We start from the raw sequence: 16,817 nt of genomic DNA, 5'->3' as shown, positions 1-16,817 counted from the left end.
CCTGAGTCTGGCCTCTATCCATCACCCCCTTTGTTTGCTACTTGTCCCCTCCGGCCAAAGCCACGGCCCCACGGCCCCACACCCTTGAGCAGCTGCCAGCTCCCCCAACGCCCCTAGTTTAGCCATGGCCTTACCCCCTTCGGCTTGGGTCTCTCTCATCCCCGGTAGCCAGGCCTTTTGGGAGCAGCAGGGCTTGTGCTCCGCCGCCAGGCGGGGGGCGGCCCCCACAGCGGCTTGGGGAGGGGCGGCGAGGGGACAGGTTTCTGTGAAGCCCCAGACCAGCAGGCCTCGCTCGGCATGAGGGCGGGCTCTAAAGGCGCCATGTTCCGCAGGGAGGAAGGCCAGCCCCTCTCCGCCGAGGGGGGGTTCCGGCTCCGGCTCGCCCCTCCTCTTTCCCGGTGGCCGCTGAGGTGAAGGCGGGGGACCAGCTCAGCAGCGGCATTAGCAGCTCCAGGGAGGTGAGGCCGGCGTGGGGGCTGGGCTGGGCAGGTCTGCGGGGGAAGGAGGCTGAGCCCAGACCTGGAGGAGGGTGCGGGGGGGGGGGGGGGCGACGCCCCTTGAGCCGGGGCCTGGGCTGCCCGCCAGACCGCGGGAGCGGGGCCACCGGCCGGGCCGGGTCTCCAGAGCCGGCCGGGGGCGGCGGAGCAGGGAGCCCGGCTGGGGCCTGAGCGGCAGCCCTTGGGCCGGGTTCTGCCGGCTCGCCGGGCCCGCGATGCGGTGAAGAGGAACTGAGCGGCCGACACGTGGGAAGAAGAGCCGGGGCAGCCCAGCTGCCACGTGCCTGGGCGGGGCGGGCACGTCAATGGAGGTCTCGAGTGGAGAGAATCGGGGGGGCAGGGGGGCACTGCAGGAAGGATTAAGGGGGGCATGGGCGGGAGTGAACGGGGGCCAGGCAGAAGGGGCCAGCAGGGGCTAGGGGCGGATCCTGCACGTGTCTGGAATCGGAATCCCTGTAAGTGGCCTCCCTGGGTGGCACCCCTCGCCCCTTGAGGCCCTGCTGACCTTGAGGCCGCTCCCTGGGTGATGGAAGCCCCCTTCTCGGGCATGTCTGTTAATCGGGACAGGATAGCGGCAAAACTGGCTCTACCTGGGGTGTTGTCGCCGCCCTACTCTTACCGCTCCCCGTTTCCTTTCACAGGATAATGGCTTCTAATAGCGAACGCACTTTCATCGCCATCAAGCCTGATGGAGTCCAGAGGGGCCTGGTGGGAGAAATCATCAAACGGTTTGAACAGAAGGGTTTCCGCCTGGTGGCCATGAAATTCATGCATGTAAGTTTTCCCCCCCCCCTCCCCCTCACTTTGAGGCAGGGCTGTTGTGAGGCTTAATTAATGTTCCCACATCTCCCTGCAATTCTTTGTGCTAGAAGTCAGTTTGTTATTACGATATGTGGTGTTTTCTCTCTCATTTTTACTTGCAAATCCTAGCCATCAAGATGAACTATACAGAAGCTTCATTCTCCCGTATTGTTTTTCTCACATCAAGGAGTTGGCAAAGTGAAAACCTGTAGGCCAGACTTCACAAGAGTTGATCTGCTTATTGTAACTTTTTTTCAGATATAAATACACATACCAGGCCAAATTTTCCCACACATCCATGAACTGGATGAAGCTGCATGAATGTAACTGAACAGAACAGAAAACGTGAAAGAATTGTATTAATTTAGGAAAAAGAAAAGGAGTACTTGGGGCACCTTAGAGACTAACCAATTTATTTGAGCATAAGCTTTCATGAGCTACAGCTCACTTCATCGGATACATCAAATAAATTGGTTAGTCTCTAAGGTGCCCCAAATACTCGTTTTCTTTTTGTGAATACAGACTAACACGGCTGCTAGTCTGAAATCTATTAATTTAGGCTAAGTCTGGTGTAGCTTCCTTTCAGTTGTCTCTACTCATATCAAACCATGACTACAACCTTCTGTTTCACAAGAAATAGAAGAGACCCAGTGTAGTTGTCTTGTCATATCAAACCACAACTACACTGGGTCTCTTCTATTTCTTGTGAAACAGAAGGTTGTAGTCATGGTTTGATATGAGTAGAGACAACTGAAAGGAAGCTACACCAGACTTACTTAACATTAGGTTGTATTAATTTAGGCTAAGCAAAAGTGACCATGACTGGAAGGTTACATCAGGAAATGCAATCTTCCAGATGTCTTGTATTCATAATAATCCACAGCCATAAACTAATATAAAGAAGAAATCATAGTTTAACAAAGAGCTCATGGTATTGAACCTGCCTCAATGTAAATTCTTTGTTAAAGTTAATAAAGAAAATTGTTCTGCATGTAAAATACGGAACGAACATAATTAGCTTGCAGAAGCAAACTTCTTGCTGTTGATATTTATTTCATGATTGATATGAAGCCATCTCATCATTGATTACATTGATGTTGTAATGGGGTGCTGCTTCTTTTTAAATTTTATTTGTTTGTAAAACATTGCTCTCAAAATCTCACATTCAACTTTTCTTTAAAGGCTTCCGAAAACCTTCTAAAACAACATTACATTGACCTGAAAGATCGGCCATTCTACCCTGGTTTAGTTAAATACATGAATTCTGGACCTGTTGTGGCCATGGTGAGTAGCATTTTATTTACTTAAATATATATTGTGCAGGACATGGCTAGGTATCTTTCATCTAATTACATAAACTATTTTGTTTAATTGTTAGCATCTGTGGACACTTTATAGCTTTAAAAACAATTTTTTTTAAAAAAAAATTACTCTCCCAATATATAAAATAAAGTGGTAAAAGAAAACAAGACAATTTCCACATGATCCAGTGCTGCCCAGAGCACTTCTGAATGGCGGTCTGCGCTAGTCCTGCATTAGTAGAGCTGCACTGGAAGTGGTGCAGGAGTAAGAAATTTGAAGAAAACTGCTAGTTTATATGTCAACAATAGCTGTATAGCAGATGAAACAACTGAAGAATACCCCTGGTGGGGTTTATAAAATAGCTATGAAATAATTTTTATATAACAGTCTGTTTACAAAACTTGACTTGAAAAGCCTTCCCCACTTCCCATGAATAGAACATGATGACTTCATTAGGATTCCCTGCCATTCATAGTTGTTTCTGAATTATAGGGAAACAGGAGGGCTGTACAGAGTCCTGAAAGTTGCCTAGCAGGTGAAGTAGTAACTGGTTGAGATTTCCAAGGCAGCCCAGGGGATTTAAGCACTTCAGATAACTTTACAGTTAGACTACTATGAAAGTCTCTACCTTAATTCTTAAACAGTTATGTGAGCCAATATAATGGTGTGTGTGTTTGAGTTTTCACTGTTTTGTGCCTAATTGGCTCCATGGAGTCTGAACTATTTAAAGATGCTAATTGCAGGCCACTTCATTAGAGGTTTTCAAGTGGCATCTATGTGAGAGCCACTCAGGAGTGGCAATAAAGTACCTTCTCTCCATAAGCTTTTGTTTACTTGATTGGTGTTAACAAGAAGTGTGTCCATTGTTCTTCAGGCCAGATGTTCTTCTCTTTAAAATCTCACTTCCTTCAGATATGTTCTGGTAACCAGGAGCCATTCTGATGCTATCTACTCTCATGCCTTTTCACAGTGAAAGATAACCAGTGAAACAAATGTAATTTACAAAGAATTGTAACCATTTATTTTATAATTTTCTCTTGTTCCTAGTCTTCCTTTAGCAATTTAATTGATACAGATTCTGAAATAGATTTAGATCTTTGTGGGGAAGGCCTTTGTCTCCTTGCAAAGTGCCGAAGGTGAGTTTTCTGTGATGCCTTGAATGGATACGGAATAATGTATTTTTTTATTTTATTTTTAGGTTTGGGAAGGTCTCAATGTGGTTAAAACTGGCAGAGTTATGCTGGGAGAGACTAATCCTGCAGATTCTAAACCAGGTACAATCCGTGGTGACTTCTGCATTCAAGTGGGAAGGTTGGTGCTGAAATTATTATAAAATTAACTTTTCTAAATATTTTTCCACAGTTACAAGATAAGTATATTTACTGCTTTCATTGTAAGCATCATTTGAATAAAAAACTAAAAAACGCTTAAGAACAGAAATTGTGCAAAGTCACCAGATACCTATGTCTTTCCTTGAAAGGTATGTTCTTACCTATGCATATACATTATGTATAGAGAAAATAAGTCTGTGATACATCAAGCTATTTTAATGTGGCTGTACTGTTTCCTTTTTAGTGATCCAGTTTGGCATAGGATGAACTTTATGTTGCCTTCTGGAAAGCTTAGGTAGTTAGTCATAAGAATCCTAGTCTGAAGCTGAATTTAATTTGTAGGACACAATCCAATAAGGTTGCTTATACAAAGCATTTTGGGTTTAATTATACATCAGAACTGGATGAAAAATGATAATCATGTCATGGTGGTGCTGTTAATAGTTTGGGTTATGTTTAGAACTTTGTTAGGCCCTAGTTTTATTTGTGAAGTGTGTGTGTGTGTGTGTATTTTTAAGAGTTGTACCAAAAGCTCTAGCTTTTCAGCAGTAGATGAATCTCCAGACCTCCTGTCCATATAGACAAGTTAAGAACAGTTTCTAAAGCTACTGCCACCTTTGAAATTTTGTGGTTGGCTTTCTTCACAGGAACATCATTCATGGCAGTGACTCTGTAGAAAGTGCTCAGAAGGAGATCAAGCTATGGTTTCAGCCCACAGAGCTTGTGGATTTCAAATCTTGTGCTCATGACTGGATCTATGAGTAAAATGAAATCTCTCTAATGAAGTGTGCCTTCTGAACACAGCATCTCATTCCAGCAGCTATTGACCGGGGAGCAACCATTATGATTACCTTTACATAGTGCTGCAAAGTTGAATAAATAGATCATGGAAACTATTTCTGTGTAGTCTGTATTCACTGGAAAAACATACTTAAGTTTGCATGGAGTAGAACTGGTCATTTGTACAGATGTATACAACTTTGCTTGTGGGGACAAAATGAAATCCACATTCAGGAAACTTCTCTGAAAACATGATCAAAACGAAACCAACTAACTGTTACTGTACATCTGTTAGGTGCTGAAAACAGGTATGTGTTAGCTACCCACATAAATTTGTTTTCTCATCACAACCTGAGATGATTCTTTGAGTCTTTCTTCAGCCTGCCCCTTTGCTCTACAGCTTTTGCAGTTTGTTGGCTACAGTGAAAGCAGAGGAAGCACATTAAGTATCAGTAGATACCATGAGAGAGAACTAAAGAAAAGCACATCTCCTTGCTTATTAATTTTACACAAGTTGACTCACCCGTCAGAAAAATCATTACACTTCTGCCCTGTTTGTCAGTCTCTGTGTAAACAGTAGTAGTATTATGGTCTGTACTCCACATTATAGGACTACCACTTCATGAGTTCTTTACAACTATTTTAAATGAGACCTCCGAAGACTAACAAATAATTCAGTTCACAAACTGATGCTCTACTAAACAGGACGTAAAGTGAAAATGTAGCATGTGGTAACCAGATTCAGAGCTGTCTGAAAGATCTTAATGAATAGTACTAGCAGACAGGATCAGATACCCTTATCAGAATGGCTAAGACATGAAACCCCTGCAGTGAGAAGCTGAACCATTACACCACTATGCTGGCAAAATTACATGTAAGATACTGATTTGAAAAGCTCCCAAACTCAAGTATAGAGTGGGTGATAGAAAATTTGCTTGGAGTATCTCCTATGGATTGAATAGTTTCTACAGTGGTGATAATACTTACGAGAAAATGTTGAAAGGAACAGGTCCATCCACTATACTATGAAGCTGTAGATGTCACAGCACATTGAGTGAAATAAGAATTTCCATTTTATGAGGCACAGGGATAACTGACCTCTAAAGTGACAGCATATGACCCAAGTCTCTTGACTGCCATTTCAGTGCTCCTGTTCATAGGACCAAACTGTCTCCTGTAGGCTATAGTTATAGCAGAATAGTATGAAATTTGATAAACTTGCTCTGTTCTTATGCTATGATAAAGCCTTATGGCACCCTTAGTAATGAAGGTCAACAGGGAACATAGTGTACTAGCCAACTACCCTACATCACTTAAACCATACAGTTAAGGCACTTGGTGATTTAGCTCTAATGGATTTTAGAGATATATGTAAACTGAACTGGGCTCAAACAATATTACACATAATTTGATGTGACAGCCAATGTCCCATGTATTCTGCAACTATATACTTACATTTAGTGGTACTCCAGCAGAAATTCTTAATTTTCTAGCACTTTCTAATAAGTGAGGTCTGATGGACTTTAATATTTATAATCCAGTCAGTATAGTAACTTGTTTACTTTTATAGTGAATTCAGTTTTTTAGATTGTCCCCATATTTTCAGTTTCATGGACTGGTGGACTACCAGGTGTAGCTTTTAAAGGAAATAGCTCTCTAGCTGCATAGGGCAGGTTACATTGCCCAGTTGTTTCAGGGTGCCTGCCTAGCTCAGAAGACAATGGTGCACTAAGTTTGTGCTCCCTTCTCCTTTATCTGTTTATCTTCACAACTGAGGATACAAACAGCTTTTTTCCTCCAGCGAAAGCTGGAATTTTTTTTGAAAACAGTTCTGTAGAAACAAGTAAATTCCACTGATTTGCACTTAAGCCATTACTCACCGTCTACACTGCTATTTGTTCCTGTGCTAGTTGTTGGTGCAGTGTCTCTATTCTACATCCACCGCAAATGCAGATGTACCCTACTACATCATGATTAGCACCAGCACAGTCTTACTGCTCCAATGAGCCCCACTAGGCTAAGCAGCACTGAGTGCAAATCACACTGCACTAATGTCAGTTGTGCTGGCAGGGGTGCAGCTACACTGGTGGCTAAATCACAGTTTAGACAAAACTGGCAAGGACTGCTTAATAGTGTAGAGTTGTGAAAGGTCTGGGATATGACTTGTGGCAGCTTTCAAAAGCTTCCCTCTCAAAGATAAAATTCCCCCCTCCCCCACAAGTTCCAGCAATGAAACCTGCACTGTGTATATGGTATCTTAAAGGAAAAGTGATAAGTTTTCATTTCCATTGAAAAGCAAAGTTTTCAAAAATAACTGAGGTGTAACGTAAAAATTAAAGCATTTCCCATAAGTATATTTAAAAATAGATTTGATTAACTGATTTCTATACTTCAGTTCTGTTATTTGTTATTTGGCCAAATGAAGACACCACAATGTATCTGAATATATCTCAATTAAAAAATACAAAGAAATTACCATCCACGTGGTCTTATTTTAACATTTTTATTTTGTGTAAAAAAGGCAAATTTAGTGAATTATTTTCATCTTGTACACAAAGTTATAATTTTAATGCTTTTCACATCCATGCTGAAAATCTGCAGTCTGGTAAAAATGAAAGTAACATTAATTTCTCCAAAAGCATTTTTCACTTATATACATTTCATGAGAAAGTTTTAAAAACTCTCTCTCATTGACCACACAAATTACCAAGAAAATAAAAGATTAAATTTGTACAGATATTGATCTATATATCAAATACATACAGAAATGATGTAAAAACCCTATTCATTTCATCTTGATTCCCACCCCAATATATTTTCCCAAGGGCAAAAGCTGATGCTTTTTGTTGTATAAATGGCTGTGACTGTTTTTTTTAAATATGAAAATTAAAAGGAAGAAAAATTCAGCTTAATCACAGTTTTTTAATCCCTTCCCAATAAAGGATTGTTACCAAATATATATTAGCACCATAGTACAAATATTGGTGGGAGAGGGTATTCACATCACATAAAAACAATAATAATAAAAACAAACAAACACTGAAACCCGTGTTAGTATCCGTAAAACAAGAAATTGATAAATGCTTTAGCTTTCCTTATACATAGCAAGGAAAAGGTTAAGAAGTTGCATTTAAAACAACAAAATCAAGGTCAGCAGTAAAATTCTGAGCCATAAAGGAAGGGGGGCAGTTACAAGGTAAATTTAGTTATTTGCACTACCCCTTGGTTATAAAAACTTGCTATGCCAAATATTGAAATGACTGTTTGATCCCCAACTTAGACATCAATAGAGATTTAAGACCTCTAACACCTCACCTTTCTTTTAGCCGAGTAACATGGTTCACAGGAGAACGAAGGAAGAAAATTCTTTGAACCATGTTATTAATTAATACTAGTACATATACAGTGAAGCCTGTACTAAAAAGACACCACTGCCAACAGGAAACCCCACTGTTTTAAGAGACCACTTTAAAGACCACTGCAAGTATGAATCTGGTACGATTTAGCTCAACTTTTACGTAAACAGACCTCTCCCAAGCATGTGATTTTAGGTGATTCCTTATATGCTTTGCTTAGGACAGGTTTCATTGTACTTGACAGGTAGGTGAAGGATTTAAGTATTCTTTGGATTCAGAAACCAGACTGAAATTCCATCCTCAAATACACATGAAATTCCCACCAAAGTCAGCATGTGTATCTGAGGGTGGAATTTGGCTTGCAGATAGCCATGTTTAGTTTTTAAATAACCATTTTCAAGGAATATTATAAAGGTTGACAGACCCCCCAAATTCTCCACCCCTCCCCCTACAAGGGCATTTTACTATAAAAAAAATCCAAAGATTCCCCTTAAAATCTAGCCCAAATCAGGGTTATAATAGTCTGGATAATCCAAGCTCTGAAGATGGGCAACAAACACGAGCCCAGGAATCTGGATATTTTGCCCTCATGATTTGACTTGCTAACTATGGGCCCAATTCCACAACTCCTTTTCACATTAACCCATATTCAAACAACAGTGGTTCTCCTGAAGTCAACTGGGCTACTTGTGTCACTAGGACTAGTCTACACTAACGCTGTAAATCGATCTAAGTTACGCTACTTCAGTTGTAAGTCAGGTCAACTTAGAGTGGTGTCTACACTGCGCTACGTCAATGGGAGATGCTCTCCCACCGACTTAACTTCTGCCTCTCGGGGAGGTGGCATACAGACGTCTGATGGGAGAGCACTTTGCCATCGACGTAGCTTGTCCTCACCAGACCGGCTAAATTGACACTGCTGCATCGATCGCAGCAGTGCCAACTTAGCCAGAAGTATAGACATGGCTTAAATGTTATTCTATGGAAGTAGAGGCTTTATGAAAGCAGATGCATCTCATGCATCCCTTGTGCTCTGTGGGCCTAATTCTGCCAGCCTTGCTCACATTGAGTAGTTCTTTATATGACATGCGACTAGTCCCAGTGAAATCAATGCATTCAAGTACTAACCAACCTGAGGAAGTACCAGCAGAATCTGACTTTTTGATAGGTGACAGATACCGTACTTGGTGTGACCGAGGCTCACCAAAATGCCTTTGTTTCAAGCTTATGTAATCCAAAATCCTGGACTTGCCTTTACATCTCTCTGACCAAGAGCTGGGATTGTAAAACTACACTGCAGCCCTTGTTTTGGAAGGCTCTGATTTTTTTTTTTTTTTTGCGTTTTAAATAAATTAAATGAATCAAAGGGCCTGGGAACTGAAGAGAGTAAATTTGAAGCTGGTCAACCTTGACAGAGTCCTTTTAATATGGATACTTTAAAGCTAAAATAGCTTTTCCACCTGAACTCACTGATATTTCACACCTGATAACCAGCTTTTGCTGATATGAGAAAACAGTTGTCAAAAAGGGATCAATATTACAAAAAATTGACTGGGGGAGAGGAGAAAAGGTTTCCATACATTCCTACACTATACAGGACAAGTTTTACTTTCAGTAGTAACTACAAAACTTTACATCATCCCCTCTTGCATAGAATGAGGTAAACCTGTGCATATTAACAATGCTTCTACCCAAAGTTAGAGCAATATTTTAGAAAATAATCAAATTGCTGGTTTTCAACTTTCTATGCATTTTTTTTTTTTTTAAGTTCAAACAATACCAAAAAATGGTCTCCTGGGGCTCTGTGGGCAGATATTGTTAAAGCATTTCTTCGGCTGAAGGACCATAGAAGTTAATAATTTTGATTAATTTCTTCTAAGCCCTACTGTATGGGTCAAGAGTCAGACGATCATTGTACTGCTCTGAAGGGGACCTCCAAAAACCCAGAAGCACTTATAGAACATATTCAGTTTATTCCTGAGAGTTTAGTGAATGAACCTTACTGGTAAAAGCTAAAGCTCTTGATGCCCATTCTTCCCATCACAACTCTGCAGGGTGGGGGGAAAAAGATAAATAAATCAGGCTGCTAATCAACTCCAAGAATTAGGCCACCTGCCAAAATCCACACAGATGTAAAAATGGGAAGGGGGATTAAATTATTCAGCACTTATTAAAAATCCTCATATTTTGATGTTAGTCACTATAATCTTCTGCGAATATGTCTAAAGAGATCTGTTCAGCTAAAGAGTCAAAAATAATGGGATGATTAAAGTGAGACTGGCGTCTAGAACTAAATGAGTCCAATTTGCCAAGAAGCAAAATATTTTTTTTTAGATCCCAATTCCATTGTTATATTCTTGGACAGCAGAATATTAAAACCTCTGCAGAACTGAGAGTAGATTTTTTTTGCCTTCATAGTAAGTATTTTTCTAGTTCATCTGGTACATCTCTTGAGGATGCCAACATACCCAGGTATTTGAAGATATGGAAAGCAGGAGTCTAGATTTTTCTGGGGAATAAAAACCAGAGAAAAGGCCCTCAGATTCCTTCCTCCCTCAAATATGTTTTCCATCCAAACATAAAAAACAGGAAAAGGTCCTGAATTTCTAGTTTAAACACTTAGTTTCATGTAATTTTCCACGAGAGAATCTGCTGAAGTTCCAGTTTAACATGGGGCTCAGTAAACATTTACTTGAGCATCCCAAGATTAAGCGCCCAATCCAAAACCTACTGAAGTCAATGGGTGTTGAATCAGGCCCTAAATGAGTAACCATCTTGAAAAGTTAATACCACACCTCATGAAAGCACCCCCATTGAAATTGGGCTACTCACACAAGTAAGGCTTGGCAGGGCTGGTCCCCTTAAATCATGTATATGTTTTTATGCCCCAAAGTCAGGACTTCAGTTCAGTATTTTCACAATGAAAAACCAGAGGTGTGACTCATACAGCTCACAAAAGTCCCAAATCTCCCAACTTGTACCAACAAGGTTCATTTGTAATGACAGTTCATTTGTATTTGCAACAATATCCTCCTCAAACAGTTTTCTGCAATCCTGCTAATTAAACTTTAATTTTACCAAAAAATTAGAATTTCAGTTTAAGAATGCACAATAAATCTGAATTTGAAAATATTACAAAATTCTTTCAAAAGCTTCAAATACAACACAAAAATGTCATTTTTTGTTTAATAAATTGTAAAAATTTTTCACTAAAATAGTTTCCCTGCCCCTCCAAAAATTTTTCAACAGAAGTTTCATCTACAGTTAGCAAAGTGCCCCAAGTACAGCTCTGCAACTGTACTATTGAAATGGGAACAAAATCAGTCAGTCAGTCTTGGAGAAAGGCTCTTTTCTCTATCACCACCACCCTGCCCCTCACATTTCTGAGCTGCCTTATGGTTCTTGTTTGATGTAGTAGCTGGCAGACCCATTGCTTTCCTGATCAGATGCTCCTTGAAGAAAGTTATACTCCTCTCCATCTAGCAACTCCTCCTTCAGCTGCAGTGAAGTCACTAAAAATAAAAGATAAAGACCCATAAAGAATTAAAAATAATTAAGATTTCCCTTCAGTTTAACTAAAACCTAACATTTTTCTTCCCATTAATAATTTTAAACTGAGCATTAAAAAGGCTAAAGTTTAGATAAATTATTTTTAAGAAACAATATATATAGTAAATAAAATAGCTTCAGACTTGCAGATTTAAAGTGCAGTTATAATCAGAAAAAGGACTGTAAAATGTATAAATTAGGAGGGGAAGAGGGAGGAAAGGGGTGTTCCACAGTAACTGCTTCTCAGTAAGTTTAAATTCAGCTTGTATCTAAATATGATTTTCATTTACTCCCAGGCCTACAAATTTAACTTGGGATCACGGCCAGGGGAAAAGAACCACCAACCTAACCCAAGATGTACCTTTTACATTATCTCCAGGCTGCATAGTCAGAACTTAGCTGACAAGCTACATGAGGCAAAATAAATTCTGTTCACACCTCTACAGCTGGGTTGTCTCCACAGTTCTAATAGTGAAGTGGGCAGATATATTAATCACTAATACACATTACATTACTATAGCACCTTCCAGTCAAAACCCTAAAGGCACCTTTCTCATCAATGAATCATGAGCTCCCTGGTGAGGCAGGCAGATATTAAACCCATTTCACAGATGGGAAGACTGAGGCAGAGAAAGAGATTAAGAGGTCAAGTATGCCCAAGATCCCATTGGAAGCATGTGGTAGAGCTACAGTAGAACCCAGATCTCATGTCTAGTTCTTTGACCAGCCTTCTTCTCTTGGGACTCAGATACCTCACAGGAAGCAGATGCTTTGACTTTTCTGACAATAACTGCACTTTAAGTTACACCCTTAACATCACTTCAAATGATAGAATAACTTTGCTTTAACAAATGCCCCTGAGGTTTAATTTTAGCCTCAGTGACCCCATATTAATGCCTCTGGTTAAGCTAGTGACAAACTGAAAACCGATTACCCACTGTTTAGAAGAACAAATACTGGACAGTGATGGAAAACATAGTAAATCCATCTATGTATAGGGCTACACTGCAAAAAAAACACCAAAAAAACCCAAAATAGAATTGTAGCAAGTCTCAGAGCCTGGGTTGACAGACTCAGGCTTGTGCTACAGCACTAAAAATAGCAGTGTAGATTTTCCCCACTCCGGCTCCGACACCTGGTGAAGGGGATGAGTTTTAGAGTCCGAGCAGGAACTTCTACACTATTATTTTTAATGTCATAGTGCAAACCCCATGATTCTGAGTCTCTAGATCCGGGCTCTGAGACTTGATGCTGTGGGTGTTTTTCTTTTTTGCAGTGTAGACATACCCTCAAAGGGTCAACCAGTAAGATGTGCAAAAGTGATTTCTTAAAACACAAATATCCATGTTGCATAGCAAAATAATCTAAGTTCAAAGAGGATTTTTTTTTCTTCTTTACAAAGTCTGCCCTTCTGAGCCATCTGCCTACAGCAACCATCTTAGCATAAAAGGTCATTTTAAGAAATGGTAAATTAAGCTTCATCTTGTTGCAATGCTGCTTCCACATAGAAGACTAGTAACTGAATTAAGCAGCTCATGTCACTGGAATTCCACATTGTATTCTGATGAGTAAGTGGCAAGTTTTGTCCAACCAAGAAAAACAGATGTTATTTCAAGCGTGTCACTACTGTGATTATTTCTGACAAAGTGACAGATTGAAATCTGTATGCAATGTTGGTGTAGCTGTGTCAGTCCCAGGATATCAGAGACATAAGGAGGGTGATGTGATATTTTTTATTGGACCAACTTATGCTGATGAGAGGGACAAGTTTTCACAGAGCTCTTCTTCAGATTGAAATATAACAATTTTCTCAGGTGGGTGCTGGGCTTCAAGAGTGAGAGTGGCCTGCTGTACCTTTAGAACTGGTGCACTTTGACTAGATTAGAGAATAGACTGTATCAGCCAGTTATACACCGACTGCTTATCTGGGACAGTAATTCAGCTTAACTGGGAAAAGTGTAGATAAGCAAGTAATACTTACATAGGGCTGTCTGGGTTTTTGATGCTCTCAGGCTGACGTGCTTTATCTCCCCCTATAAGTCTTCTGCTTATAAAAGAGAGCTGTTTTTAAACATCACTCAAAGCTAAAATCTCTTCTAGCTAGCAGTATATTACAAGTTTCTCAGAAACTTGGTGGCTATGGATTTAGAATAATAGAATATCAGGGCTGGAAGGGACCTCAGGAGGTCATCTAGTCCAACCCCCTGCTCAAAGCAGAGTCAATCCCCAACTAAATCATCCCAGACAGGGCTTTGTCAAGCCTGACCTTAAAAACCTCAAAAGGAAGGAGATTCCACCACCTCCCTAGGTAACGCATTCCAGTGTTTCACCACCCTCCTAGTGAAAAAGTTTTTCCTAATATCCAACCTAAACCTCCCCCACTGCAACTTGAGACCATTACTCCTTGTTCTGTCATCTGCCACCACTGAGAACAGTCTAGAACCATCCTCTTTGGAACCCCCTTTCAGGTGGTTGAAAGCAGCTATCAAATCCCCCCTCATTCTTCTCTTCCGCAGACTAAATAATCCCAGTTCCCTCAGCCTCTCCTCATAAATCATGCGTTCCAGACCCCTAATCATTTTTGTTGCCCTCTGCTGGACACTTTCCAATTTTTCCACATCCTTCTTGTAGTGTGGGGCCCAAAACTGGACACAGTACTCCAGATGAGGCCTCGCCAATATCGAATAGAGGGGAACGATCATGTCCCTCGATCTGCTGGCAATGCCCCTACTTATACAGCCCAAAATGCCATTAGCCTTCTTGGCAACAAGGGCACAATGTTGATTCATATCCAGCTTCTTGTCCACTGTAACCCCTAGGTCCTTTTCTGCAGAACCGCTGCCTAGCCATTCAGTCCCTAGTCTGTAGCGGTGCATGGGATTCTTCCATCCTAAGTGCAGGACTCTGCACTTGTCCTTGTTGAACCTCATCAGATTTCTTTTGGCCCAATCCTCCAATTTGTCTAGGTCCCTCTGTATCCTATCCCTGCCCTCCAGCGTATCTACCTCTCCTCCCAGTTTAGTGTCATCTGCAGACTTGCTGAGGGTGCAGTCCACGCCATCCTCCAGATCATTAATGAAGATATTGAACAAATCCGGCCCCAGGACCGACCCTTGGGGCACTCTGCTTGATGCCAGCTGCCAACTAGACATGGAGCCATTCATCACTACCTGTTGAGCCCGACGATCTACCCAGCTTTCTATCCACCTTATAGTCCATTCATCCTGCCCATACTTCTTTAACTTGCTGGCAAGAATATTGTGGGAGACCGTATCAAAAGCTTTGCTAAAGTCAAGGAACAACATGTCCACTGCTTTCCCCTCATCCACAGAACCAGTTATCTCATCATAGAAGGCAATTAGATTATTCAGGCATGACATGCCCTTGGTGAATCCATGCTGACCGTTCCTGATCACTTTCCTCTCCTCTAAGTGCTTCAGAATTGATTCCTTGAGGACCTGCTCCATGATTTTTCCAGGGACTGAGGTGAGGCTGATTGGCCTGTAGTTCCCAGGATCCTCCTTCTTCCCTTTTTTAAAGACGGACACTACATTAGCCTTTTTCCAGTCGTCTGGGACCTTCCCCGATCGCCATGAGTTTTCAAAGATAATGGCCAATGGCTCTGCAATCACATCCGCCAACTCCTTTAGCACTCTCGGATGCAGCGCATCCGGCCCCATGGACTTGTGCTCGTCCACCTTTTCTAAATAGTCCCGAACCACTTCTTTCTCCACAGAGGGCTGATCACCTCTTCCCCATGCTGTGCTGCCCAGTGCAGCAGTCTGCGAGCTGACCTTGTTCGTGACGACAGAGGCAAAAAAAAGCATTGAGTACATTAGCTTTTTCCACATCCTCAGTGACTAGGTTGCCTCCCTCATTCAGTAAGGGGCCCGTACTTTCCTTGACTTTCTTCTTGTTGCTAACATACCTGAAGAAACCCTTCTTGTTACTCTTAACATCTCTTGCTAGCTGCAACTCCAGGTGTGATTTGGCCTTCCTGATTTCACTCCTGATTTCTCTAGTTCAATTTCATTTCAGCTCATTTTAGAAGGGGTGAAATGTCACTGAGCATTTTTCCTTTAACTTTTCAGTGGACCAGCACATTTCGTAGCAATCTGAAGGACAATTACAGGTACAAAAAGTGAATATTTGTGTTTATTACTCTTATTTAATATCTACTACTGTAGTAGCTATCAGAAGCCAACCAGATTGGAGCCCATCATCCTAGGTGCTATACAAATATATAGTAAGTGACAGACCCTATCCCAAAGAGCTTGCAGTCTGGAAAATTCTGTTTACTCAGGATGAAAGGCTGATAAGGCATCCTACACAAACAGGTTGTATAACATTAAGGCTTTGGTCCTACAATTAGATCCACTAGCACAGCCCCTTGGACATTAGTGGGTCTGATCGCAGGATTGGGGGGGTCTTAATTTTTAAATAAAATCTGAAGAGTCAAATTCTGCCCTGGGATACACGCATAAGTCTCCAATGGACTATAATGGAACGAACAGCTCCAGAAACAGAATTTGTTCCTTAATGTATATATAGCAAGGGAGTTTTGGCTGTTAAACCAGTTTAAAAGGAGAACAGTAATCCACTTTCTCTCATATGCTCAGCTCCTATGATATTGGCATAATCAATTCTGTCACTCTTCAGTAAGATGGTTGCCATCAGGAACAGGCTGAGAAATGCAGACTTCAATTAAAACCAGCATTTTAAGTTATCATTCACAGTTCGCATTGAAGGAGAACAGCTTATCTTGTGAACATTAAGATGGATATTGTTTCTCCTTCATCTTCCGAAACAGATGGCTGAATTTAAAAACTTCCTTTACTACAGATGTGTATGTACAGCATTCAGAACCAAGTTACATTATTTTCGTTACTAACTGAAACACTCAAACCCATAATTTCACTGTTTAATTTCATGCTTTAATTTTTGCTAAGGAGAATTAAGCATGATTAAAAAACATGTACTATCTTCAGATCACAGATGCCTCATAATTCATTTTCTTTCATGGTCATTTTTGTAAGTGACAGGCAGGAAAAACTGTTTATAATAGAGGGTTTGCAGCATATTTGCAATTAATTTTTAAGACCCAGGATATGTTTTTAAATCTTCTATCTTCCTATTTTAAAAAAAAAATCTGAAACACAAAGAAGAATGATATTATGGATAGCAGTAGCAAATAGGTTGTA

At 40.8% G+C, this 16,817-nt stretch overlaps 2 protein-coding genes across 12 annotated transcripts in view; one reads left to right on the top strand and one right to left on the bottom strand.

Moving 5' to 3' along the window:
* Window positions 1-352: 352 nt before the first annotated feature.
* On the top strand, window positions 353-4,827 carry LOC140897556 (nucleoside diphosphate kinase). Of its 2 annotated transcripts, none has more exons than XM_073310308.1 (5): window positions 353-458; window positions 1,139-1,271; window positions 2,481-2,582; window positions 3,799-3,911; window positions 4,579-4,827. In XM_073310308.1, exons 2-5 carry the CDS (start codon window positions 1,143-1,145, stop codon window positions 4,694-4,696), a joined length of 462 nt encoding a protein of 153 aa, XP_073166409.1. In that variant the 5' UTR covers window positions 353-458; window positions 1,139-1,142; the 3' UTR covers window positions 4,697-4,827. The 2 variants fall into 2 exon arrangements, with proteins under 2 accessions (XP_073166409.1, XP_073166410.1); XM_073310309.1 differs by lacking the exon at window positions 353-458 and adding an exon at window positions 615-808.
* Window positions 4,828-7,200: 2,373 nt separating this feature from the next.
* The window catches only part of MBTD1 (mbt domain containing 1), a 55,935-nt gene continuing 46,318 nt past the window's right edge, over window positions 7,201-16,817 (bottom strand). For 9 of the 10 annotated variants that reach the window (XM_073310302.1, XM_073310298.1, XM_073310304.1 and 6 more), the window contains one exon: window positions 7,201-11,579. In XM_073310302.1, coding sequence (XP_073166403.1) covers window positions 11,461-11,579 — 119 coding nt within the window. In that variant the 3' untranslated portion in view covers window positions 7,201-11,460. Of the gene's footprint in view, window positions 11,580-15,655; window positions 15,732-16,817 lie in introns of those variants that run through there. The other variant, XM_073310299.1, reaches the window with a different exon arrangement.

The sequence above is a fragment of the Lepidochelys kempii genome, chromosome 14, assembly GCF_965140265.1.
Source record: "Lepidochelys kempii isolate rLepKem1 chromosome 14, rLepKem1.hap2, whole genome shotgun sequence".
Classification (NCBI taxonomy): Eukaryota; Metazoa; Chordata; order Testudines; family Cheloniidae; genus Lepidochelys; species Lepidochelys kempii.
Note: the sequence above shows the minus strand (reverse complement) of the source record. Positions and strands in the feature narration are given on the sequence as shown.

What these genes read in the sequence shown, in the direction of transcription:
- LOC140897556 (XM_073310308.1), top strand. Translation starts at nt 1,143, where the DNA reads ATGGCTTCTAATAGCGAACGCACTTTCATCGCCATCAAGCCTGATGGA. An exon ending in TGGCCATGAAATTCATGCAT is followed by an intron (nt 1,272 to 2,480) that starts GTAAGTTTTCCC and finishes TTTTCTTTAAAG; the next exon opens with GCTTCCGAAAACCTTCTAAA. An exon ending in TTCTGCATTCAAGTGGGAAG is followed by an intron (nt 3,912 to 4,578) that starts GTTGGTGCTGAA and finishes CTTTCTTCACAG; the next exon opens with GAACATCATTCATGGCAGTG.